Source organism: Anolis sagrei, chromosome 2, assembly GCF_037176765.1.
Source record: "Anolis sagrei isolate rAnoSag1 chromosome 2, rAnoSag1.mat, whole genome shotgun sequence".
Lineage (NCBI taxonomy): Eukaryota > Metazoa > Chordata > Lepidosauria > Squamata > Dactyloidae > Anolis > Anolis sagrei.
Window position 1 is genome coordinate 227,721,802 of NC_090022.1, and position 26,006 is coordinate 227,747,807.

At 38.4% G+C, this 26,006-nt stretch overlaps 1 protein-coding gene across 4 annotated transcripts in view; it reads right to left on the minus strand.

The window, feature by feature from the left end:
* Positions 1–6,226: 6,226 nt before the first annotated feature.
* Positions 6,227–26,006, minus strand: part of LOC132767329 (transducin-like enhancer protein 1) — an 83,691-nt gene continuing 63,911 nt past the window's right edge. For all 4 annotated transcript variants that reach the window (XM_060762154.2, XM_060762153.2, XM_060762156.2 and 1 more), the window contains exons 13-20: positions 24,836–25,026; positions 21,896–21,972; positions 17,963–18,212; positions 14,869–15,116; positions 9,065–9,212; positions 8,108–8,258; positions 7,139–7,215; positions 6,227–6,852 (exon numbers count right to left, since the gene is read on the minus strand). In XM_060762154.2, the coding sequence (XP_060618137.1) occupies positions 6,745–6,852; positions 7,139–7,215; positions 8,108–8,258; positions 9,065–9,212; positions 14,869–15,116; positions 17,963–18,212; positions 21,896–21,972; positions 24,836–25,026 (1,250 nt within the window). In that variant the 3' untranslated portion in view covers positions 6,227–6,744. The remainder of the gene's footprint in view (positions 6,853–7,138; positions 7,216–8,107; positions 8,259–9,064; positions 9,213–14,868; positions 15,117–17,962; positions 18,213–21,895; positions 21,973–24,835; positions 25,027–26,006) is intronic.

Below are 26,006 nucleotides of genomic sequence, written 5' to 3' on the forward strand. Positions count from 1 at the left end.
ATTGGGAAAGGCATATGGCAAGGCTGCATACTCTCACCCAACCTTTTTAACTTGTATGCAGAACACATCATGCGATGTGAGGGGCTTGATGAATGCAAAGCTGGGGTGAAAATTGCTGGAAGAAACATTAGCAACCTCAGATATGCAGATGACACCACTCTGATGGCCGAAAGCGAGGAGGAGCTGAGAAGCCTTCTAATCAAGGTGAAAGAAGAAAGCACAAAAGCTGGGTTGCAGCTAAACATAAAAAAAACCAAGATTATGGCAACAAGAATGATTGACAACTGGAAAATAGAGGGAGAAAATGTGGAGGCCGTGACAGACTTTGTATTTCTAGGTGCAAAGATTACTGCAGATGCAGACTGTGGCCAGGAAATCAGAATACGCTTACTTCTTGGGAGGAGAGCAATGTCCAGTCTCGATAAAATAGTAAAGACATCACACTGGCAACAAAGATCCACATAGTCAAAGCCATGGTATTCCCTGTAGTAACCTACGGATGTGAGAGCTGGACCTTAGGGAAGGCTGAGCGAAGGAAGATCGATGCTTTTGAGCTGTGGTGTTGGAGGAAAGTTCTGAGAGTGCCTTGGACTGCAAGAAGATCCAACCAGTCCATCCTCCAGAAAATAAAGCCCGGCTGCTCACTGGAGGGAAGGATACTAGATACAAAGTTGAAGTACTTTGGCCACATCATGAGGAGACAGCAAAGCCTAGAGAAGACAATTATGCTGGGGAAAGTGGAAGGTAAAAGGAAGAGGGGCTGACCAAGGGAAAGATGAATGGATGGCATCCTTGAAGTAACTGGACTGACCTTGAAGGAGCTGGGGGTGGTGACGGCCGACAGGGAGCTCTGGCGTGGGCTGGTCCATGAGGTCACGAAGAGTCGGAGATGACTGAACGAATGAACAACAACAACAACTATTCCACTTCCACTACCCTTAAGAAGAATATTTACTAGGGGTAGGTTTGAACAACTCAGTATTATGATGCAAACCGGGCACTACTGTAACATCCCAAGAAGTGAGAGATTCTGCATATGGGGAGAACAAACAGTGGAAGATATTGAACATTTCTTAACTGACTGTCCAGCATATACTGAACTGCAAGACAGATATTTACATCCAATATTATCCAACTGCAGGTCCCCTAACAAAAATGATATTCTGACATCCCTCTTGCAAGGTCAGGAAATATCCAACATAATCAGAGTAAGCCTTTTTATTCTGAAAGCTATTAAGAAAAAAACAGATTTCCTGAAAGAACCAGGAAAATAAGATTCTGACTATAAATAGAAGGTCAGCTGCTGTCCTCATATTTTTGCCTTGTTTTTTTTTTACTCTTGTTCTATTTTGAAATAGTCACATGACTGGTCAAATTAATAATAGTAATAATAGTAAGAAGAATAAGAATTATTATTATTTATAAATCCCAGAACCCCAAAGGATAGTTGGAAATGGAACAATAGCCTTTTGATGAAATTCTATGCATACATTGATGGGCAATTTAAAGGTACATACATGGGGCCATTGGTATCTGCTGGGGTTTGGTACCTGGACCTTGCATGGATATCAAAATTCATGGATGTCCAAACACCATTGTATATAATTCTGTAGTGAAGTGGAAAAAATAGGTATTTTCAAGCTATGAATTGCTAAATCCGTGGATATGGAAGCTGATGGTACACTCACACTTTTGAATCAGGTGAGTGCCCCCCTCTGCCAAGGCTGGTTCAAGTACTTACTTTTGAGTAAGGAAAAATGTCAGGTTAATACACTTAGAGTGACCCTGCTTTAACTTATTCTGATCACACCCTCTGCCAGTGCACTGGTAGCTAGCTGCTAACCTGGATAGAAGCAAGTGGCTTTGAAGAGAAATATGCATTTCAAATGGACAAGTAAAATCTTAATGTGCAATTCCTTCAATAATACATGCAATACATGTGCAAATACAAGTCCATCGTTAAGGGTACTGTCATTTTAAATGAAAATACATGGCTGATTCATTAGAAGCAAGTAATTGAGTGACAGGATTAATATAGAATTTATAAATATTAAAAGAGTGCATTAATTTTAAACCTAGTTTTGCCGTGCATACTTGGTCCAAGAGATGATTTGGATAATTCAGAAAAATTAAAGGGAAGCTTGGAAGTGATCCAAAATATCTTGATGCAGTTAACCACAAAATAAGAGTTATTAGCTTATCATAATTGCAGCCAATTTTTAAAGTAAAGGAGTACTCCACTGTGGATTGCTGCAAGGAAGTGGAACAAAGCGTGTGAAATGAACAGATGGATTTGATTTTAAACAAATTAAGCCCACTCCCTGGGATGTAACAAGCGATTTTGTAGTTTTCCATGTTATGGGTTAACTTCCCACTGTGACCTTCTCAGCCTGCTTGCTATTTTTTTTTTCTTGTCATTAAGCATAATCCTTGGAGTACAAAGGCTTATTACTTCCAGTCGCAAAGCTCCCATCATCGGCCTACATGTCTGTAGGGTAGGAATAAGGAACCCATGGCCTTCCAGATGTTATTGGGTTGTAACTTCCATCATCCCTCATGCTGATAAGGGCTGATAGATATTGAATCAAGAACATCTGGAGAACCACATAGACCTAACCCCTGCCATGAGGAATGCTTCATATGCTATAAAGTTCACAAACAGGAAAGTTGCTTTGTTCTCGTGTTATTTTCCTATACAGGAACAAGTTCTTTATAAGTAATCTTTCTTGCATGAAATAACCCCCAAAAGTATGTTTAAAGCTCAAATTAGCAGTCATATGGTAGTTAAAGGGTGTTATTTTTTTGGAGTTTGTTCCTGCCAAAAATGTTGAGACAATGATTGTATCCAGAACTTGGTCAAGTTGTTTTTTGGACAATTGTTATGATCCATTTATATCCCATCTTTTTCCTAGAACGGGGACTCAGATTTCAAAATCCCAAGCCAGCACAAGCAGCTAGGGAATCTGGGAGAAATAGACCAAACCTTTCATAAGCTCTGATTTTACACATATGTACCAAAGACCATGTCCTTTTGCAAGCAGACTGTGTATTCATCAGATATAGTTGATATTGTACATACCAAGGAACAAGATCTGTGCAAATGCTACTTCAACATAACCCTAAGCCAAGGTTGTACATATGGACTCCATTTCTAGGTAAGGAACCATACATGTGTAAAAATCATTCTATGATGATGGGAGGAAACAACGAGCCTAATTTTTCTAATATGTGGCTGATGATATCACAGATGACGCCACCAGGTTGGAAACTGACAGTCCGTATAGCTCTGACCATGACTGGGTTGTTGTATGTTTTTCGGGCTGTATGACCATGTTCTAGAAGCATTCTCTCCTGACGTTTTGACTCCTGTTTTGCCAGAGGTTATGAGATCTCACAACCTCTGAGGATGCCTGCCATAGATGCAGGCGAAATGTCAGGAGAGAATGCTTCTAGAACACGGCCATACAGCCCAAAAAACCTATAACAATCCAGTGATTCCGGCCATGAAAGCATTCGACAATACATTCTGACCATGACTGTTATTCTATTCCCAATATTCTGAAACTGTCTTAAAAAAAATAACTAATAAAGGCAGCTAACAGCTTCCAAAAGTCAGAAACAAAACATATGGAAGTTACACCCATAACCCTGTAAAAAAAAAACCCTGACAGTCCATATTGGTCTGTCTTGTTCAACAGTAGACAAGATTGCCTTGGAGAGTGGTGGACCTTCCTTCTTTGGAGGTCTTTGCAAAGAGGTTGAGTTGGCATTTTTCAAAGGTGCTATGGTTAGGTACCCCTGCATGACATAAGTTTGGAATAGATGGCCCTTACATTTTTTCAAACTCTATGACTCTATACCTGTTTTCCAAAGATAAACAATAGAACCAGGCAGACCTTTTATCAGAGATGGCTCCAAATTCTGGGCATTACTAAACTCTATTCCTTCTTCCTCAGCCCTCTTTCTTGTGCCAACCTGCTGTACACCAGACACCTGGGACTGTGCAAAGCAGGTCTTACTGCCAGGAAGGTTTATAGGCAGGAAGGCTTTCATATGTTCTCCCCCCAGATCATATAGGGCTTTACAGGTTAAGGCCAAAAGCTGAATTAAATTGCTCTTGGAGACATGGTAAAAATGGTGTGTATCTGCACTCAATGCAAAATACTGTACTACCAGCAGCCTTTAGACTGTCAGAAAAATGAGGAAAGTTTGAAACTTAAATTGAAAATTATAGAGAAGGATTGGCCTCCTAGAGTCAACTATTACTGGAGGGTCCTTCAGGAGGGTCAGATAACATGGACACAAACTCATCTCAGAACTTAACAGACAGAAGACCTCTAATAGATTCCCCCACAGTGCAGGCTATATAAAACTGATTGCCCCATGGCTGCATACTATGCTAAGTTTGGCAACGGTCTCTTTTGGGGGGCTCAGTCCACCAAAATGAAGCGCAGGTGAAATTTAAGTCTTAGCATATCATTGATCATTCAGGACTCCGATATTAAGGGTAATTGCACAGAAACATCTCATGTGGCATATATCTTAAATCCCACACGTTTACTAAAGTAGATGCAGCTGAGGACACTTTCCAGTAGTTCTTTCAATTCTTGATCCCTGGGAGGATGACTGAACAAAAATGCATAAATTTACTCTCATTTATCTACAAAGGCAATGCCATCACTTTTACAAAACAAATGCCTTTCTGAGCTTTTAAATCACATTAAGGTACTGTAAACAACTGTAAACATGATTAGGATTCCTCAAGTTCTAAAATAGGGAGGACATAATTAAAATAAATAAATAAAATGTCCCTGTAGGTCCAGAATTTTCAGGTACTTGCAGATATTGATGCAATTCTTGTGAAAGGTCCAAAAGCAGAATATTGAGTTGAATTACAGCCTGAGAAATTACTTTTTGGACTAGAATTCCCAGAATACCTGTGCAAGCACAGCCAGAGAGCACATGCTAGCATTCCAGGAGATGAAATCCATAAGGGTATCTGTCGAATTCAGTAGACCTGGTTCCCAGGTATGTGTATATGGGACTGCAATACAGAAACGTAACTTCTCCAAATTCTGAACCTGCTGCCACAGAAGCTGTACACACCAACCGCATGTTCATTTGTCTATATTCACAAAAAAGTACATCTGAGGCATGCCCGCTAAGTATATATAGACAAATAACAGTACTAATTTTAAAAGTTATTAAACTATTCCATTAAGAATAGTTAATATTTTACATTCCAAATGTATATATATTAGGGCTATTACCATCACAAACTGCTATAAAATGGATTCAGTAGAGTTAACATATAAATTGGAAAGAAAACTAATGTCTCCTCAGGCACAAAAGAACATTTTTTACTAAAAGGAAAAACTCTGTCTGCAGTTGAACCAATGTTGTTCTCAGATGTGTGTCACTTTGGCTTCCAGTTGACCTTCTTCTGATTTACTGCAGATAAGGGGACTGCAGTGGTGCAACAGATTAAACCGCTGAGCTGTTGAATTTGCTGCCCAAAAGGTCATGATTTAAATCCAGGGAGCAGGGTGAGCTCCCACTGTTACCCCCAGCTTCTGCCAACCTAGCAGTTCGAAAACATGCAAATATGAGTAGATCAATAGGTACCACTCTGGCAGGAAGGCAACGGTGCTCCATGTAGTCATGCTGGCCACATGACCTTGGAGACATCTACTGACAATGCTGGCTCCTCAGCTTGGATATGGAGATGAGCAACACCCTCCAGAGTCAACTAGACTTAACGTCAAGGGGAAACCTTTACCTTTACTAAGCTTGTCACTTAGCAGAAAAGTGGCACACATCTTTTTAAAAAAACGTTAAGAGAATAAAGGATTTGTACTCATTCTCACAATTCACATATATCACCTGTATAAAAAAGCATTAACAGCTCACAATAGCATTTTACCAATGTCCTTCCAGAAACTCTTGGCCCACAATTCATTTACAGTCAATTCTATGTAAACTATACTTCAAAATTCACATTTTTGATTTTTTTTCCTAAATGTATAAAATTCACAAAGGTGATTCCTGAATTCAAAACATTCACAGCAAATTAACTATACAATGTAGGCTTTATAATTGTACAAATGGATAAAACCTTAGCCACCACTTCACAGTTCTATTTTGGCTTATCAAAAGATTTTGATTACAAAAGGGTTTCTGAAACACAATTTAAGGGGCACTGGGGGAAAAGAAAGAGACAGTTAGCTGATACTAAAGCCTTTACTGTAATAAACCAAATATATTTACAATTTATACAAATGCTTGATCTTCAACAAAATAATACAAAAACCCATATCCCGAGAGGCAAAACCAGGAGACAAGTTTATCCAAGATACCACTGTTCTACACATGACAGAATGTGGGTGGAACTGCAAGTGCTGGAACATAATCCCACTTATTCAAGCAATGAGCATGATTTTTTTATGAGTTCATAAAAAGGAAAACAAAACCCTAAAGGCCGCCACCATCTTCAGCAGAGGCTTCTTTTTTTTAAAAAAAAAAATCCATCAAAACTATGCTACATTAATCAACATTTGCCTTCTTCTTTCACATTGTCGCTGGATGCCAAAAGTTGCCTTCTGTTTTCATAGAACTTGAATAACGTTGTGTGAAGATGTCAGAAAACCAAGTTCTTCCCTTTTTTAATTAGAAAAAGGTAATGTCTTTCTACATCTACGATTTAAGAACGTTTTGGCCCAGTTCAGCTTTTTCCAACGCAACTTCTCAGTAGATAACTTCATAAACAGTTGCTTTCTTGTCTCCAGAGCCAGTAACGATGTATTTATCATCAACGGAGATATCACAGCTGAGCACAGAAGATGACTCTTTGGACTAGAAGAGAGGGGGAAAAAAACAAATATGTTACATGTTTGTGTGGGTGCAAGAGAGAAAGAACACTTGTTTATTCTTTCTCACAAAATTGATTTGGGTTAAGAGGTAATAGGCCCAATTTGGCACAAAACCTTCTGAGAATAGAATGCGATAATCTCATCCTCGTTTCTCTGAGTAACAAGTATGGAATACAAATATGAATATGAATAGCTATGGGGCCTTTTTTATTGCCTATCTCTCCAAGAGCATCAATCTCAAAATCCTCTTTATGAATAAACTGTCTCACCTGGAATATACTGGCACCATATGGAGTCCGCCAGGCATTTAGAAGGTTATCTTTTCCAGTACTTACAAACCATTTACCTGAAATAAAACCAACAGCAAGAACACTGTTAAACATCCCACATCAACATGTAAAATAATATATTTTATCAAACTGTGTAGTATCTTAACGGAGCATTTCTTTTTTCATATGGCTAAACTACTTTTCAGATTTCATCAATATGTTGCATGATTGCTGGGAGTTGAAGAGAAAGATAGAGGACTAGGGAACAGAGGGTGTGAAAGACTGTCAACTATCACTATACAAAACTGATATAATTGCCTACATCATTTGACAACCCCTCATTCTGACAAGTGTTTCTACATGGTTAACCGGCACACTGTGTTGGTAATCAGCCCCAGGGTGTCCCCAAGGTCTTTTGATGACAAATCCACCATTGTGAAATGAATTGCACAAAGTGATTGTGCTTATGTGCCTTCAAGTCACCTGTCAACTTGTGGTAGCCCCATGAATTCCATAGGGTTTTCTTAGGCAAGGGAAGACTCAAAGGTGGTTTTGCCAGTTCCTTTCTCTGAAATGCAGCACCTGATATTTGCTGGTGGTTTCCCATACAAGTACTAACCAGGGGCAACCCTGCTTAGCTTCCAAGGTCGGACAGGATTTAGTACCTTTAGAACATTTAGAATTTAGTCTGAACTAAAAAAAGCATACTTAACTTAGTGAGCAATGGGCACTATTTGAAATACTTGATGCTATGGCTGCGGCCTCACAGCCTAAGTGCATGAAGGTAGTGTTGTCAGTCTGCAAACATGAGCTAACCCTCACACCTATTCTGGGAGAAAGGTGTTACCTTTCATTTTTCATTTGTTAAAGCAAAATGGAATAGAAATAATTGTGTCCTTGCTGTAAGATATTCAGCTCAGATCGGAATAGGAAACATGGATGGCTTATATCCATTCTCTTCCAACTTACCACAATAAGCAAACTTGAGTGACAGCACACAGCTCTCATGCAGATGAAGCTGATATTTGTCAGGTTTATTTACATGCAGCACTTCCACATTACTGCTTTCCATTCCCACAGCCAGCCATTCACCAGTAGGACAATAGCCAAGGGAAAATATCTTTTAAAAAAAAGACAGTGAGAAGAGGATTACATAAAGGAAACAGATATCTATCTATCTATCTATCTATCTATCTATCTATCTATCTATCTATCTATCTATCTATTTAGCTATCCATCCATCTATCTAGGAACCCTTTTAAACCATAGAATCAATTGAAGCAAAAAGGTAATGCTTGGACATTTGCATCTGTACAAATGGAAGTACAGTACGCCCCATCCCACACACATATCTGTGGGACATCTGACACCTAAGACCCTTTATGGTTATTTAAACCATGGATTAATAGCAAACTCTATCATTTGATTATATTTGTGTGGTACTATATTTTTCAGCATAGGTAAGTGAAACTGTGGAGATTGTATCCATGGCTGTGCTATACAAAAATACATATAAATACAACTGTATTTCTTATACTAATTATGTAACATGCAGCAGTGATACACATTCAGACTTCCACAGTTTCATTGTATCTCCTTTGTTTCAACACCAAAGTTTAGGCAAACATGCCAGTTTGTTTCCATATTCAATTTTTAATAGAAAAAATGGACAGATAATGACGTGCTAATTATCTATGGGGTGCTTCACTGACAAAACATGATTGTGCTTCATAGTAAACATTACCTCAAAACAATGTAAAGACATGTCAACATCTCACGTAAATACAAAGAGCAGTTGTAATGTTAAGGGGAGTTGTAGTACTGTTATTAAGGTGTTTAACTTCACACCACAGTTAGTAAATGTACTCAATATAAGTGTTGTAATAATCAGTGCCTTCACAGATGCGGTAAGAAAATACTAGACACCTGGGATGTGAAGTCATGCTGCTGTAGCTGCCTTCCTTCTCTCAAGTCCCAAGACCTTACAGTGTTGTCCAGACCTCCTGTCCAGAGCTTGGTACCATCATTAGAAATGTCAATACAGCTGGCTCCATCTGTGTGGCCCTGGAATTGCCTGATAAAACAAACCAGATTGAATAATGATTTCCTGCCAGAACTCAAGGTAAACACTGTTGTGTTGTTAGCTTTGGACTTGTGAGCTTGTGCATGTGTGAAATCTCCTCCGTGTTGGCTGGTGCAAGGCAAACAACAACCCTGCTCTTTCCCCACCCTTCAGAAAAATGCGCTTCCTGTACCCAAGCTATTTTGCAGGTGCCAAAGCACATGAAGCATACCATAGATTGGCAAATAAGAACTAACTATTCCTTTGCTTGGATGTGTAAAAGGTAAGATGATTTACGGAGCTGTAAAATAATGCACCATGATGACACTTGGAAATAAAATTTAACAGATAACCAAATTAAACTCCAAGTACAAAAGACAAATTGCCTTCATAGAGGCAGCCAGTTATTTATAGTCTCTGCTAAAGCTGTGAATCAAGAACATTTAAAAAAATACTTTAAAAGATGCAGCTATATAAACACATGCAGGATGGGAGCCAAAAACCTACACTTTTGACTTGCGTTGGCTGAGTCTGCAAAAGCTATGCCCTTGGTAGCAAAAAGGTCATGATCTGTCATCATCATTCAACTATGTTTTATATTTTTTTAAAAAAAAATATCTCAGTGTTCTGCAATCCCTGCTCTCAGTAACAAAGAGTCAGTTTGAGCCTTCTTTAATCCCTAAACTGGGCGTTCAGAGTGTCTGCTTTTTTCCATCCGCAATTAGCATTAGTTCCTTGACTTTAAAGCAAAAGGGGGAAGGAGAAGAATGACTGCCATGGGACAAGCAATAAATCACCCTGGCGTGTCTGGAGTCATTGGTCTGAAAATTCAAGGAGCTATCAGTTCACGTACTCCTTTTATTTTCTGCTACTTTTACTAACCCAAGTGAGGGTAAGAAGTGAACCACGACAAATTGGCAACCAATACTTATTGCTCAGGAAACCTGGCAAGAACTCAACTGCTCCATAGTCATTAAGAATGTAAGGAGAGGATAAGCAGAAGAACTTGCTCTTACAAGTCCGCTATGGGGAATTGGAGAAACACACACACTTTTCTAACACATTCCTACATTTCCAGGTAAAAGGCAAGTGAGCTGACTCCCCCCACTCCCCATGTTTTTCAATGTCTAAAATACAATCTATAGCCTTGTATCCAACTATTAAATGGTTAGGCAATTAGAATTTTGTCCATATTCATTTCTCTTCTCTTCCATGAACTCCCTCCCTTACATTATTTATTTATTAAATGATTCCATATTGACATGGGAAACTAATAGGAAGAAAACTTTTTGTATTTTATGATGTTCATGAGACACAGTTGCCTTCTTACGTTATTCGGCACACAATGGCTGGAATCCTATTGCTTAGTCCTAACTAGAGTAAACCTATTAAGTCTATTGTTGAATGGCAAATCAACACATAAATCAATCTCATTGATTCAATGTGTCTACTTTAGCTGTGATTAACAACAGAATCCCGAACTCTGTGTTATGTTCCTTCAGTACTGGCATATTGAGAATGAGCTGATCTGTAAAACTGTTACGCCAATAGAGACTGTACGCTGAAAGAACTAATACTTTACCAGAGAGTATCAATTAATCCTAAGAGCTGAATAATGGATGTTTCTTGCTTGTTCCCATTAGCATTTACTTGATTACTAACGTTGTCAGTTTACTATTGTTTTACATGTTTAAGTGTATTATTTTTTTGAAGTTCCTGGTTTAATTGTATCTGTTTTCTGCAAACTGCTTCCTTTTTGAAAAAATTGGAAAGCAGTAAAGACATTTAATTCAACGGTTAATTCAACAGTTTGTAAATACGCTATTTTGCTATGATTTGTTCTTCTTCCAATAAGTAAGCATATTGTTATCATCGGAGAAGATAACCTGTGCTCTGATTGTTGTTGGATTAAAACATCCATCCTCCCTGACTACTAGCTACATTGGTGAGAGCTTTTGGGAGTTAAAGTCCATCAGTGCCTGCAGTGCTATGTGCCCTGTATTTCTGCTTTAATGATCATGGCAAAAGAATATAGCCGAAGCCCATCTGTAGGCATGAGTAAATACTGGCCCTGACTTAAGAAATTGCTGAACAAGACAATGTTCACTTGTAGACCTCAAGGACAACTGATAAACAGCGTGGCATAAATGGACCGGTACAGTATCTACATTCTACAAGCTGTCATTGCATCACAAAAGCAAAAACTCATCAGAGTGGTGTATGGATTGTAGCCGTGTTACTTTTGCATAGAAGAAAAAATAACTGAGGCCCCTTCTACACTGCGTATAATCCAGATTATCAAATCAGATAATCCACAGTATCAGCTTTGAACTAGATTATATGAGTCTACACTGCCATATAATCCAGTCCAAAGCAGATAATCTGGATTTTACAGAACAATGTAGAAAGGGCCAAAGTCTGGTGTTGCCCTAAAAAACAATAAACTCTTTCATTCAAGATTAGATTTCCAATTTATCAGATGCCAGGGAAGTATTGTTTCATTTGGAGAGTGTGCATATATACACATGCTTGGATGTGTAGGATATCAGCAACCTTTTAAAAAATGGGGCAAATTTGTGGATCTAGGCTTGAGCAAGAGAATACATGATACAAATATTAGAGTCGGATGATCGACATCTGAGGTCAGGAGATAGGGTTTCTCTGCCTTGACAAACTTTGTGTCATCCTATGCCACTAGCAGAAACAAAATGAATAAAAAAATGGGGATATACAAATCTACTGGATGTTGATATAAAAGTGAAACATGCAGCAAAATTTGGATCTCTTTGTATTCTGGACTACCTTGGTATAATGTTATGATGTTTCCTATAACTACAGATCTCCCACCGTCCTGTTGTGCATAATTTAGATGACTCACACTGCCTGGAAGTGTCCAGAAATGCTTAAGTGCCCAAACTTTGAAGCTTTAAATAGCTTCTCATTACCAAGGCAGGTGCAAATGCCGGCTGCACTTGCTGAGATTTACTGTGGGCTACTGCCAATTTTGTTGTGAAGTATGAAAAAGCTGGTCTTGTGGTCCACCAAACACTGTCATAAAATGGAACTATTTTGGGCTGTTCAACATTGCTGCCTTGCCAAGGCATTCACATCAAGGTATACCAACACATTCATCCGTTCAACCAGAAGGCTCCAAAGTAAATTAGGTATGGGGACATTATGTTAACTACACTCTCTACCTTACCAGCCTGTGCTAGATACTCCCTACAAAAAGAGAAGTCACTTATCTGGAGTGTGGAGAGTAGACAATCTAATCAGCTGCCAAAAATGAAATAGGAAAAATAGAACACACAAAATTCATGAGCTAATTTATAATTTTATTTGTCCTTTAGCTAAGTGAAAGATTTAAGAGCTGTCTCGTGGATTTGCACCTTTGCTGCCAGAAACTTTGGGATGGTCTAACACTGAGTATAAGTGACTGAGCATTTTTTAAAAAATAATAAAACAGACTGGCTGCTCCAGGACAAGGTACCTGATGCCAAGAGACTGAAGTTGAAAACCTCTAAATTTAGGTTAGCAGAAACTGATAGCTTGGCAACATCCAGTTGGCCAATATACTTTCTAAAATATGCTCCAGGGCAGCTGCAATGGTCTTCTGGGAGAATTCAGAAGTGATGTAGACAAAACAGAGTGGAAACATAGCAAATGCTCAGAAATTAGCAGATGCCATTTACATATAGCTAAACCAAAGCTTTAAAGACTTTTTTTGGGGGGGTAGCTCCCCAAATTCCCTCAGACATTATAGTCATTGCTATGTTGGCTAGAGGATACTGGAAGTCATAGTGAAAAGAGGTAGGTTTTCCAGACTCTAAGCCAAAAGAATCACAGGTAATCCTTTTCGCAGGTAGTCATAGTCATATTGTAGCAGAATTCCAAAATCATAATTTAATTGAACCCTAAAATACATGTCTCTTATCGTCAAATTAGACGAATATTGTCTGTGTCCAATCCATATCTCATAAAAAAGGGGTATGAATGTAAGATGGAATGCAAAGAGTGTTTCATTAATGCAAGGCAGGGATACTGGCACTGGTTTAACAAGAAATAGGCCTGATATATATTGCCCTTAAAAATGTTGTAGTAGTTGTGTGCCCTCAAGTCTTTTCTGACACTTGGCAATCCTAAAGTGAAACCTTTGGAAAGTTTCTGGGAAAGATTTGTTCAGTAGGAGGTTGCTCTTGTCTTCCTGAGACTGAGGGAGTGTAACTTGCCCAAGGTTATCCAATAGATTTCAATGTCTGAGCAAGGATTCAAACCCAGGTTCCAAGTCACCTTGTCCAATGTTCAAACCACTATACTATGCTGGCTCTCTGCAGTTTGGAATATAGACGAGAGAGTGACATATATCCAGAGGACGAACCAAAGAAGAAGGAAAGTAGTAGAACAGGAAGCTGAATTAGGAAGAAAAGGTTCTATGTACCAGACACAAAGAAGAATAAAGCATAATTATGAAGCAAACTGGGGATATAAAAAGTAGGGTCCCAAAGTGAAGGTGGAGAATGAAGATGTACTGAAGTATGTGACAGAAGAATGGATGGGAACATCAATGGAAGAGCAGCCTATGATTTGCATATAAAAGAAATGGGGGTTAATTATGTAGAAACACTGCTATAATTTGACTATCATAATGTCAACTGTCCCTGGTGAAAGCTAATCCAATGGGAAACTCTTCAGCTTCTCATTTGGAAATACACCAAAGGGTTTTTATTCTGCTTTATGCTTTTCCCCTGATGCATGCTATGCCAAAAGCAATTGAGGGCAACCAGATAACCTGAAAATGAGCTATTAATATTCTGGCCACTCAGCATTTTCAGAGATGTTTGCAGAGCACACCTGCTGTGCTTTCGGGAAGCAAAGATGGCGAGCAGCCAGTTAATTTTTTTAAAGTCGGTTATGGTGTTTATGTACACATACTAGCAAATAAATGTTGGCCTGAAAACAAAGCAAAAGGAGTGGCTGTTGGAAACCTGGTAGCATTTTCAAAATCCAACCCTAATGTGATCAGTCATGTAAAGACATTCTCACAAGCATGACAAAGCTTCTTTAAGGCTACTACAAACTTTCTTGAGTATTTGTGTGGATCTCCAAACATGTTAATCCTATACACAGTGACCGGAGCACACAAATACAGCAAGCTACAACCCAATGTCACTATGTTTTGAAAATGAGGCTGGAAATGTGTGAGGTTTTTGTGAAGTGGTGGAATGTGGTGGTATAAGGAACTGTATTGAAACTGAAAACCAAGCAGAATTTGAAGCAAAGGTACTTATAATTTCAAACCCAAGAAAACCCTGTTTTAAAATAATAAATTAGCCAAATTAACCAATGATACTCCATTTCTTCTAACATTTTTTTAACGTTTATACTGGGTTGACTACATGGAGGGGTAAGAATGCATAACCCCCTTACACTTGGACTACAGTAAACCTCAACAAATGTGTCTAATTATATTGATAGTGACAGGGCATGTCAATCATACCCTCAATTTCCAGAAATTTTGTCCAACCCCCTCTATGACTAATGGGGTTTCAGTAGGAATTATACAGATACTTAAAACATGGATGCTGGAGAAAAACCAACTACTTTAAGGCAAAAAATCTTTCACAGGACAGCTCTGTAGATGAAACATGTTTTAGAAACATCAACTGACCTGACCAGTGTTTGATTGTGCAGATCCCACACCGCTATGTTGCCATCACTGCAGCAAGAGAAGCAGACCTTGGAATCCGGGCTGATTGCTAGGGCATAGCAGGCAGGGGCAGACGACGTCAGCTCGGCTTTGATACGTGGAGTCGGTGCTGCCAGGTCCCAAATGGATAGCGTGCTGGCTTCTCCACCGACGATCAGGGTGCATCCATCAGGGAGCAATTTACAAGATCGAATGTAGTTATCTCTGTTCTGTAGGAAACACAACCCCCTCAATCACATTAATACACATTCTACAATGCTGAATAATGGCATGTTTTATGCCCCACCCAGATTTTAAACTCTGAAATGTCCTGTCAATCTACTGTGGAGTAGTCTTCTGTGTTAGATTCAGGCTCTGGAAAACCTAGGTTCAAATACCTAATCAGCAATGAAAACCCACTAGGTGTTCTTATTTATTAATTTATATTTTCCCAGCCTTAGATGACAAGAATGGCAATTCTACTCTGAAAAAGAAAGAAAGAAAAGAAACAAGCCAGAAAAACCCTTGAATATTAGTCAGAACCAGCTTGAAGATACATTACAACAACATAATGTTTCCTTCTGCTAAGAAAATTCCAATTAAGCTCTCTCTTGGAAGCATGGTTCTTTACTTTCTTTTTTCAATGAGATAAATGCATCTTCTTCCATTTTACTGCAGAGCAAGTTCTGCAACAAGAAGCAGAGCCAAGAAACGTTGAAACTGGAATAATGCCATGTTTAAAGAGTTACATGTGAAAGCGACAGTGACATGGTTAATGAGTGTTTCAATTACCTAATAACTTCATGTTTTATAAACCTATCTTAAGCTCTCGAATGATATTCTTAGGTTTCATTTGACCTCTGCTCTATCACAGCTCCAAAAGTAAAACTTACTCTGTTCTAGCTTTGTACAGCTAAGCACTCTTAAGGCCCTTCCAGGCAGGCCCTGTACCCCAGGAGCTGATCCCAGGTTTTCAGCTTTAAAATGGATTATATGAGTCCACACTGCCAGATAATCTGGGATAAACAGAAAAAGTGGGATCAGATACTGGGATATAGAGACTGTCTGGAAGGGCCCTTAGAGTGCTTTCCTTTCTCTAATGGGGTTCCTATAATTTTATTTTATTACATCTAGCTAGCTATTGGTATCAATGCTCCTTAATCATAGTAGCTAGTAGGGCTGGGCGGTTTTGTTCGTTAATTTCGTAATTCGTTAATAATTCGTATTTAAAGTGGCTTACGATCCGATATTGAACCATTCAGGAGCAACTAAAAATCGAAACGAATTTTTAAAATTTATTTCGTAATTGTTTCGAAATTGTTTCGTTATTATTTTGTTATTATTTCCGTATGTCTGGTGCAAGTTTTATAGTTGTTGTTTGTTTTATCAGTGATAAAAAAATAAATTATCACACCAACAGTCAACAACAGAGGGAGCGGGCAGCTTCAGAAGTTCCCCCTGTCCCATTTGGAGGGTTTTTTAGCGTATTGCGCAATCGCGTCCGCCATTAATGAATCAATTCGTTATTGTTTCGAAATTGTTTCGTATTTCCGAAATTTCGTAAATATCGAACTTTTTTAAAGAAAAAATTTGGAATTCTTTTAAAAAATGAAACGCAAAACCCCCCTAAAAACGAATCGAGTTTAGAAACAAATTTTTCCGTGGTTGCCCAGCCCTAGTAGCTAGCTATGCATGCATACATGCACACTCTATCAAGATGAGCCTGGGGGTTGAGTGTATGTATATGTGTATTATCATATAAAATGTGCAATGCACTGTTAACAACAGAACTTAGGAATACTGATTCCTTGATATACAACTCTTAGAATCTCTCCAACAGTATCAGCAATGGCCATATGGGCTGGGGGAGTCTAGGTGGTGTAGTTTTTTCAGCGTAAGGTTTCCAAGCTCTGGTCAAAGGAATTGTTTTGACAAGTCAGCCTTCGCTAGGCCATGTAGATTCATTTTACAGTTTAATAATTGATACCCCCAGTTTCAATTTTAATAATATTAGTTGGAGAAAATAAATAAATAAACAAAACCAAGGCAGGAAAACAAAATTTCAGCCCTGGTTATTACAGGTTTTAGTACATAATTGCAGCAGTTGCAAGATTATCACTTTTAAAAGCCACATAAGAGTGGTAAAAGTTCTGTAGCAGCCAAGAGGATAAAACCAATAAAAATGCCTAGCACTGGTAAGAGAAAGCAATTATGTTATGTTTCTGTATTACACTTCCTTTACTGTAAAAGGGTTTATTTTTGTTATAGTAGGATTTTTATTTCACACCTCATGGGTAGTAATAAAGGGCACATCCTATAGTTAGGCATCTTGAACCATTGCATGCAGAATTGGTAAAACACTTGTTTCACATCCTGAACCCCAAGCAAGCTCATGCAGAACCCTAGATTCCAGTGAACTCTACTTGAGAAGCCCTACCCTTGAACAATGTTACTTACTTTTTAAAAGTAACTCTCTAAACTCTCAGTGATCTGCTTATGAATTAATCTTCCAATTAAGTGGCTTCTTGGCTCAGTGAATGATTATGCTTTATTCGGTGTTGTTTAGCTTACATTGCGGCTTTAAACATTTACATTCAGCTTACAATGCTCATTTTATTTTTGCTCCTGATGTATTTTTGCCATACCTACAAAATATGCATATGTACAATGGCTATACAGATAAAGTAACACGCCTAAGTAACTATGTTCATCCATGTTTCAATACAGTTCTACTCTCATATCCTGAACTTTCAATGGAAACAGGAAATCCTACTGAAATGAATGATTTCTGCCAGAAGTTGCCATAGAGTCATCCTGGAGTACCTAGCATATTCCTAAAGGTAACCTCTCAAGGAATTTGCTATGTTCTCCAGGGCAACTCTCCTGGTAACTTCCAGCGGAAGCATACCATAGAATCACCTGAAGGATCTCGAAAATACCTTGAGAGAACTTATTTTGTCACATGCAGGTAGGTGAAACTGTGGGTACAGGGTATTGTGGACCCTGTATCCATGGTTCAGACGGTTCTGGTTTTCAGCAGAATGTGTCTGTATTTAGAAAGGACATGTTCACTTACCAGACAGTCCAGCTGAGAAACAGGACTCTTGTTGCCAGGCTGGCTGATATCCCAGACTTTGACACACCCTTTCCCACCAGTATACACATGTCTTGTTGGGTTGCTTATGGTAACTGCACACACCACTTCCCCGTGGTTCAAGGTATTGATCTGGCGAGCATGCCGAGGTATCCCTGGTCCAATGAGAGCATCTGGGGGGAAAGGTACTGGCTGCATCTGACCATCTGCAGTAACGTGAAATGAATATGCTCTGTTTGGGATGAGAAGAAAAGAACATAGGTTACATCATTGGCCTAATTATTGTGCTAAATTATAGCTCTGGCTATTTTATGTATTAAAATCAATGAAGCTGGAAAAGCAGTGGCAGTGTTATAATTCTAAGGTAAAAGGAGTCAATCCCTAGTAAATGGCTGGTGAGATACTGCATATATTCATGTATATGTCAATCTCATATCTAAGTCAAAGGCAGAGTCTGAGACCAAAATTATGGATTTTGATATGACTCATGGTCAGTACTTCTTTTAGGTTCTTCTGGGATGGGCTAAGCTCTTGCTTTCCGCCACTCTACTTAGAGAATCCTATATCAATAAGCATTAGGGTACAGTATTCATATTAACCCATGAATGTCGACTCAGATGTTTTGAATTTTTTGACTAAAATTCTAGACTTATATATATAGGTTTATAGGCCAGTTCCATAAAAAAAAATCATGACCAAGTTTTTATGCTGCAAGGGCACAGGCATACTCCATGAACACACATGAAGATGGTTCTGTGCTTAATGTTTATCAGGGAAAGGTCCTCATGATTTTTCAATGAATGACATGATTAAGCAAATTTCTTCTCGGGAGTTGTTGAAGTTTGTGTCAGTTGATTTCTGCTTTATCATAAGGCATCCTGCTTGGCATTTTAAAACCTCACCTATTTCCCTTTGCTAAGTTATCACTGAATTATGGGACTATTATGCATAGGTTCCAATGAAAGTAAGTTAGTTAATTATCATGACTCCGAAGTCTTCCCACCCACAATATTTGGTGGCAAAAGGATTCACATATCTCATGGCAAAGCTTGCTACATTATTCTTGAGGCATGGGTATTCAAGGAAAAGGGAATCTATGAAAATTGCTCAATCAGAATCCCTAAATCTATCAGATGTGTAATGGGTGAGAGGGAAATGGAGGCAGAATTAAAGTGATTCCTTCCTCTTTCCATCCCTGCTGTATTAGCATTTAGTTATAGTCTTTTCATCTCTGCAGGGCTTAAAATAGTGATTACAGTATATAATTTTGTTAGTCTGGCCTCCTTAAAAAAATAAACAGATGAAATCCAAGCCAAGTAGTTATCAGTTTTACCTTACACAAAGGTCAATTCCTTTCAACAAATATATACAGATTCTATGGTATTTGTAGCTAATTAACCAAGATACACATATTGGCCCCAGTTATTCAATGCTGGAAAATATTTATCTTAAAAGTCTCCCTGAATTGGAAATGCATGGTTCTATACTTCAGAATGTTGGAATCTGTAGTACGATAGGATTTTTAAATGTTTTAGTCCTTTAGATCTCAGTTCCCAGGATCCCTGATCATTGGCAAAGCTGGGCGTTGAAGCCCAAAACAACTGCAGGATCAGCATTCCAGGACCCCTGTTTAATTGGACAGGAGCAGATTATTTTGTGTACCTTGCTAAACTATAAATCTTAGAATTCCATAGGATATGGTAATGAGGAAAGGTGGGTGTTAGGATGTGCATTCAGTGTACCAAAGCTCCAGTGAACTACTGGTTACACAATACAACAAGCAGCAGTAATGCAAGTATCAAGGTAAGTATATTTGTGGAAAGGAGAGAAACCCATGGTAGCTTTGAATGTTAATGATAACCACAAGTACATGAAGCATCATCCCAATGCTTCTAATATTTGCACACATCATTACTGTCCAAAGTAATCCCCAGGATTTTAAGAAGCCTTAAACAAGGGCTAGATTTTTAAGTAATCTTAGACTTGGGATTCTATTAGCATGGTGTCAGGTGCTGGAGAAGAAACAGGAAACAGGTTGTCCAGAGGGAGCCCTTTCATCAGCAGCAGAATGGAAAACAAGATTGTGCTCCTAAGAGGCTGATTAATTCTTTTTTTAAAAAAACCCAACAACAGGCAGTTCTAGTCTAATTGTTTTCTGTTTCTCTAGAAAGACAGACATCTCGCATACCTTTTTTTAAAAAACAATTCAACGTACAAAGCACAACACCCGCATGTTGCTCCATGTCATAAACAATAAAATAGTAACCAACTGAGGCATGGTGCTTCACTTCCAGTTATTTGTTAGGGAAGTGGAAAGGAAGGGATGGGAACTCTCACCTCTACCAAGAAGAAGATGCACAGCTAGAATGCTGCATCCCATTTACAAAATAAATTCAATGTGACATCCCGATTTGTGTGGCTGAAAGAAACTAGCTTTCAAACTGAGGCCAAAAACTCTCCTGCTGTCAATATGAATCTGCTGCAGACAGCGTATTATCTGAACTTCTACACCAGGAATTTTCAATAGACTTATCTATCATAGATAAGGATATACCATCAGAAAGTTGCTATGGGTAACTGAAGGCATCCTGCTGCCTGGGGTGATCAGGCATAGCGTCAGTCTAGTTTCAAAGGCAAATAATGAAAGCAGATCAACTCAGCACCTAGGATTTTCAAAGTTTATCTTGTCTATTTATATAGTACACACAAGCTAAGATGGAAGGAGCTCCCAAGCAAGCAGTAAGTGTGTGCATGTGCCTGTGTGTGTGTAAGAAAGGAATAGATGGGGGGAGATGTGTTTTTAACGTTAAGTCTAAAAAACAAGGGTCAATGAACATGAACTATGAAAAAGAGTCCTGAAATTGTACAATACGCTTAAGTCTTTAGCTCCTTTCTGACACTGGTGCTTTTTCTTGGCTTCTGTCATTACACAGGTATACAAATTAAAATAAAAACAATTTCCCAATAGCCACACAGGTCATGACATTGCTATTTTAAAATAATGAAAACAGCAGGAAGGAAGAATCTTTGGAAAAGATATCAAAATCCATTATAACACACCAGATATTATACTACACATTAACATGGAATACCCAACCCTGTCTGTCAGTGCTGTGTGCCTGAAGGTAAGAAATACAGAATCCTACAATGCTTCCAAGACTGGTTTCTGCTCAGGCCAATATTTAACTACATTTTGCACATGTGAAAATTCAACATCTTCAGAATTCATGCCTGACCAAGCAATGGCCTAGATTTTGAAAGTTTAGAATATACATAAGCCTAAGAACAAAGTCAAACGGAGCAAATGGTTCACCTAAAAGAGTGATTCTCAACCTGTGGATCCCCTGATGTTTTTGCCTTCAACTCCCAGAAATCCTAACAGCTGGTAAATTGCTTGGGATTTCTGGGAGTTGTAGGCCAAAATACCTGGGGACCCACAGTTTGAGAACCACTGACCTAGAAGGACTTGAGTGTATGGCTGATTATAATCTCTGACAGAACTTGGAAAGGTACCAGTAATTCATTCTTCTTAAAAGTCCAATTTTAACAAATCAACATGCTCCACACCTACAAACCTGAACATTGTCCTAGCATTGGGCAGGTATAAAAAGTTTCTAAGCTTCATTTTCAAAAGTTCTTGCCTCCCAGTTATGAAGCTGATGTATTAATGAAGAGGTAAGTAATTGTGACTCTACATCCACTTAGGTTTTCAAAAGCCTAAAAATATCAGGTTTTGATTATATAAACAATATGAAAGCATAGTGCAGCACTGTTGTTATATCAAAGTATTAGTAGAATACATTGGAAAAACCCAATGTAGTTCTTCCTTTGGGACTCTCATCAGTTAATATGAGGTAAACAAAATGTACCCTGGCTGATTCAGACTAAAAAACTACAATATCCAAAGTTACTTACGGTTTTCCTCCAGGGATTCCAGCCAGATTTGGAGGGATTCCAGGTACTCTCATGTGTGGAGGAGGATCAAACCCTACCTGATAATGAACAAACATAATATATCTCAGAACGATCAGTTGAGCAAGAATTTTCTGGCTCACTAACCTGACAAATTGGAACAGAGATCTAAACCCATTACATATGCTATGGCCACAACTGAACATAATGATCTACAAAAGCGCTGTGGGGAGAACATGCAAAGTCCAAAACTACTGCTACATCTCCACAACAGATGAGCCTATTTGCTGGGAGGACGAAAGAAAAAACAAAAACAAAAGAAGGAACAGCGATTATGGTTAAACTGTTCCAAATAAATAAAACTTGGTAACTGTGTAATATTCCTGCTTCTTGGCAGGAATATTACACAAGAAGCAATATTCCTGCTTCTTGGCAGGGGGTTGGACTGGATGGCCCATGAGGTCTCTTCCAACTCTTTGATTCTATGATTCTATGATTCTATATTTATATTTATAAATTATATATTTATAATTTATATTTATAATTTTTATAAATTATAAATTATAAGTTATATTTATTTTATTTTGCAGAAGTTTCCATGCATTTTTGCATCTGGTTTCATCCAAGATAAAATGGTGATGAAGTTTTGATTTCCTTCCTGATAAATATTATGTAAGAAATTCAAAAATAGTAACTAGACGGATGTCCACAATCTCTTTTTTGACATATAGCCCCATTTTAAAGGCCACAATGAGCATAATATGAACACAGGACACGTTGACCATAATGGAATCTAGCAAACTCAGGGATAACAAATATATTCTTCCATTTCCTTGGCATGGCAATGAAGGAGATTTTGGAAACCTTTACCACCATTTTAGATTAACCACAGTGTTGTGTCATACAAACCATAATAAACTACTAAGATCATCTGGAGAGGCCCTGCTCTCTGTCCCACCGGCCTCGCAAGCGCGCCTGGTGGGGACGAGGGACAGGGCCTTCTCGGTGGTGGCCCCGCAACTTTGGAACTCTCTCCCTCTGGAGGCCAGAACCGCCCCATCCATCCTAACATTTAGGAAATGGGTGAAGACGTGGCTGTGGAGTCAGGCCTTCGATGAATGAGACAACACCATAGGACCCTGGATGGAAGTTGATGTAGATCCATCTTAATAGGATGACTGACCACTGTAGTTTTATATATAGTGTTTTTAAAGTTGTTTTTGTAATTGTGATATATGATATTTTAATGAGTGTATATGTTTTTTATGGCTGGAAACCAGGCTGAGTCCCTCAGTGAGGTTGAGAAGCTCGGTATAGAAAACTGTGAAATAAATAAATAAATAAATAAATAAACAAACAGTGCACAGCCTTGGCCTGCTTAACTGGAGTTGGAGGTTCGGATAATATGCTAAGTTTCAGCTAATCTAAAGCAGAAGTTTCAGATTTTCCCCTTGTGCCTGGACCAGAAAAAATATGGAGAAGGTGAAGGCTCACACACTCTTCTTCACTGAACAGTAAGCCAGCCAGGGGCTGACTGTTTGCTTGTTACTATGTTGGAAGCTGGCCTAGGGTGGGGAACAAATAAATAATAATAAATCATAATAATAATAATAATAATCACTATTATTATTGCCAGCATAATAACTATTATATTAAGTTATTGTTGATGCCATACTTTTTTTGTTGACTCTCCTTTTCCACTTACAGAGCTGTTTACTGTTTTTCTCTGAAATATGGTAAATATTCAAAAAACATTTAACCTACTGATGCCTCAATTAATGTAGTTTTATTGGTATCTATTTTCATTTTTGAAGTTTAGCTGCTGCATTTCCCACCCTTGGCTTATACTCAAATCAATAAATATTCCCAGTTTTTTGTGGTAAAATTAGGTGCCTCGACTTATATTCTGGTCAGCTTATACCTGAGTATATACGGTACTCATATTTTGAGACAAGAGCAAGCAATTGGGCAACCTCCCAGGATTTTTGGCTACAGTTTCCAATAGTAACAGTCCTTTGAGACTATGAATGATATAGTCCAAAAGATCCACAAACGGTACCAGGTTCCCTATTGCTAGGCTAAAGTATTTTGAAAACTAGGCATAAAAAGTCAGGTGTCCACAGATGGTCACCTAAATGGCCAGGTGTCCCTTTTTACAAGAGGTCCACCTTTTTAAGGGGTGGAAATCTTGACCCTTATTGGTCTGGCAGATGTCCCTTATTATAGAAGATGTCTCCTATTTGGAAAGCTTTTCCTTTTATACAAACTGAACAAGAAGTCCTTCAAATTCGATATTTTGGGTTTTGGATACATCATAAAGATAGAATTGTGAGGATTAGGTAATTTATGAATGTTGACAATATGTTAACTTTATAGCGAAAGATATATTCAAGTTTACTGAAATCCAGACTTTCATTTTAGTATTTAGATAAAACACAAACTTAATAGCACATTATAAATTTCAACTCCCCCTTACTATTGTTTTGAAAACCTGACAATACTATCTCCATCGAAGAGCAAAAGATAAATTGTTCAATTTTTTACATGAGCAAGAGGTATGTTCTACTTTACCAAACAGAAACTTACATTGTACAAAACCCATATAAGATATTCACTAAACAAATATGCTTCCTCAGAAGAACAAATACCTGCTCAGTGAACCAGTGAAACAATGTTCTGCTTTCAAGTTATCTTCTAATGAACCAAAACACCTGAGCTGCTATCGAAAATAGAAAATATATTTAAACATTAAAGTGAGGCATTTCCTTTTCAAATAAGGTGGCAAGTAACAGAGTCCTTTCCTGACACGTAACAGTGTGTATCATATGGAAAGAACTTACAAATCTTCAGTATTGTCATATGACAGGAATCTGGCAATGTGCAGCATAGAACACAAGATTCCCAGGGAATTCTATCTTCTTAGCAGTTAGGCTGCAAACGTACCATAGGGGATCGTCCATAGGCAACTACGGCAGCAGCAGCGGCAGCAGCACTCATCTGGGGGGACATGTTGTGAAGACTGGCATAGGCGGCTCCTGGGCTGGTTAGTTCCCCGTTCATGCCAGCATGAGGTACCATTCCAAATGGGCCTGGGTATGGTCCTGGTACAGCAAGAGGTGTCCTCAAGCCAGCAGCTACAATACAATGAAATGGCGTAATTATGAGGAGTACAACGTTCTTTCCAGTCCCTTTATACGATCAAAGAGCCACACTTATAGTCCAGACTGTACTCAAGTAGACCTCTTCCTTCCCATTACAAACTGTTCTCCATATATGTATGGAGTCCAAAAGTAAGTAGATTCCCCCACAATGTTTAAAGATTTTCTAAGGCAACTCTGGTCAGATGTCCTCCTCTAGAAAGGCTGAAAAAATAGCTGCTGTAGTTGAACCTGACTGATATAGGACGGAGAGAAGAAGATCCTTTTCTTCTCTGAAGCAAATAAAGGTTTGATTTTATCAATAAAGAATGTTCTGAAACAGAATTCTGTACGTTCTGTAATTTTTGGTTTGCTCAGTTGATCATTCTCAGGTATCCTTTATGGGTGTACATATGACTAGGATAAAATTTCAACCATATTGAATGTGATAGCTTTTAACAGAGGCATTTACCCATCAAATGAGCAGCTGTTAAAATACTCATGAAAAGTAGGTTACATTCCTTACCCTCTTTGCTGCCATTAGCTCCCTCCCACCACCACACACACCTTTCAAACACATTCACACAGGATCCCTGAAGATGGGTTTTGCTTTGTTTTTGCTATGGATAAGATTGATAAAGCTGAAGTCACTGACAATAACTCATATTCAACTGCCAAAGGTGACATCTTTTTTTAAAAGTTGCTACAATTTCAAATATATGAGAATAGTTTTAAAAATCTGCATTCAGAACAATGATCAGACACTTTTGTAAAGCTCTTCTACTGTTGGTATTAACTGGGAAGATTGGAAAATCATGCAGACAGCAAAACTGTCAAAAAGAAACAAAGATGCAAGGAAATTGTTATGAAAGGGAGGCCTTAACATATTGGGTTTTCTAATTCAACATGTAAATGACAAATATCCATGTATAGAGTAAGCAATAATTAATTATTTAATCGGGACTTTTAAAAAAAGT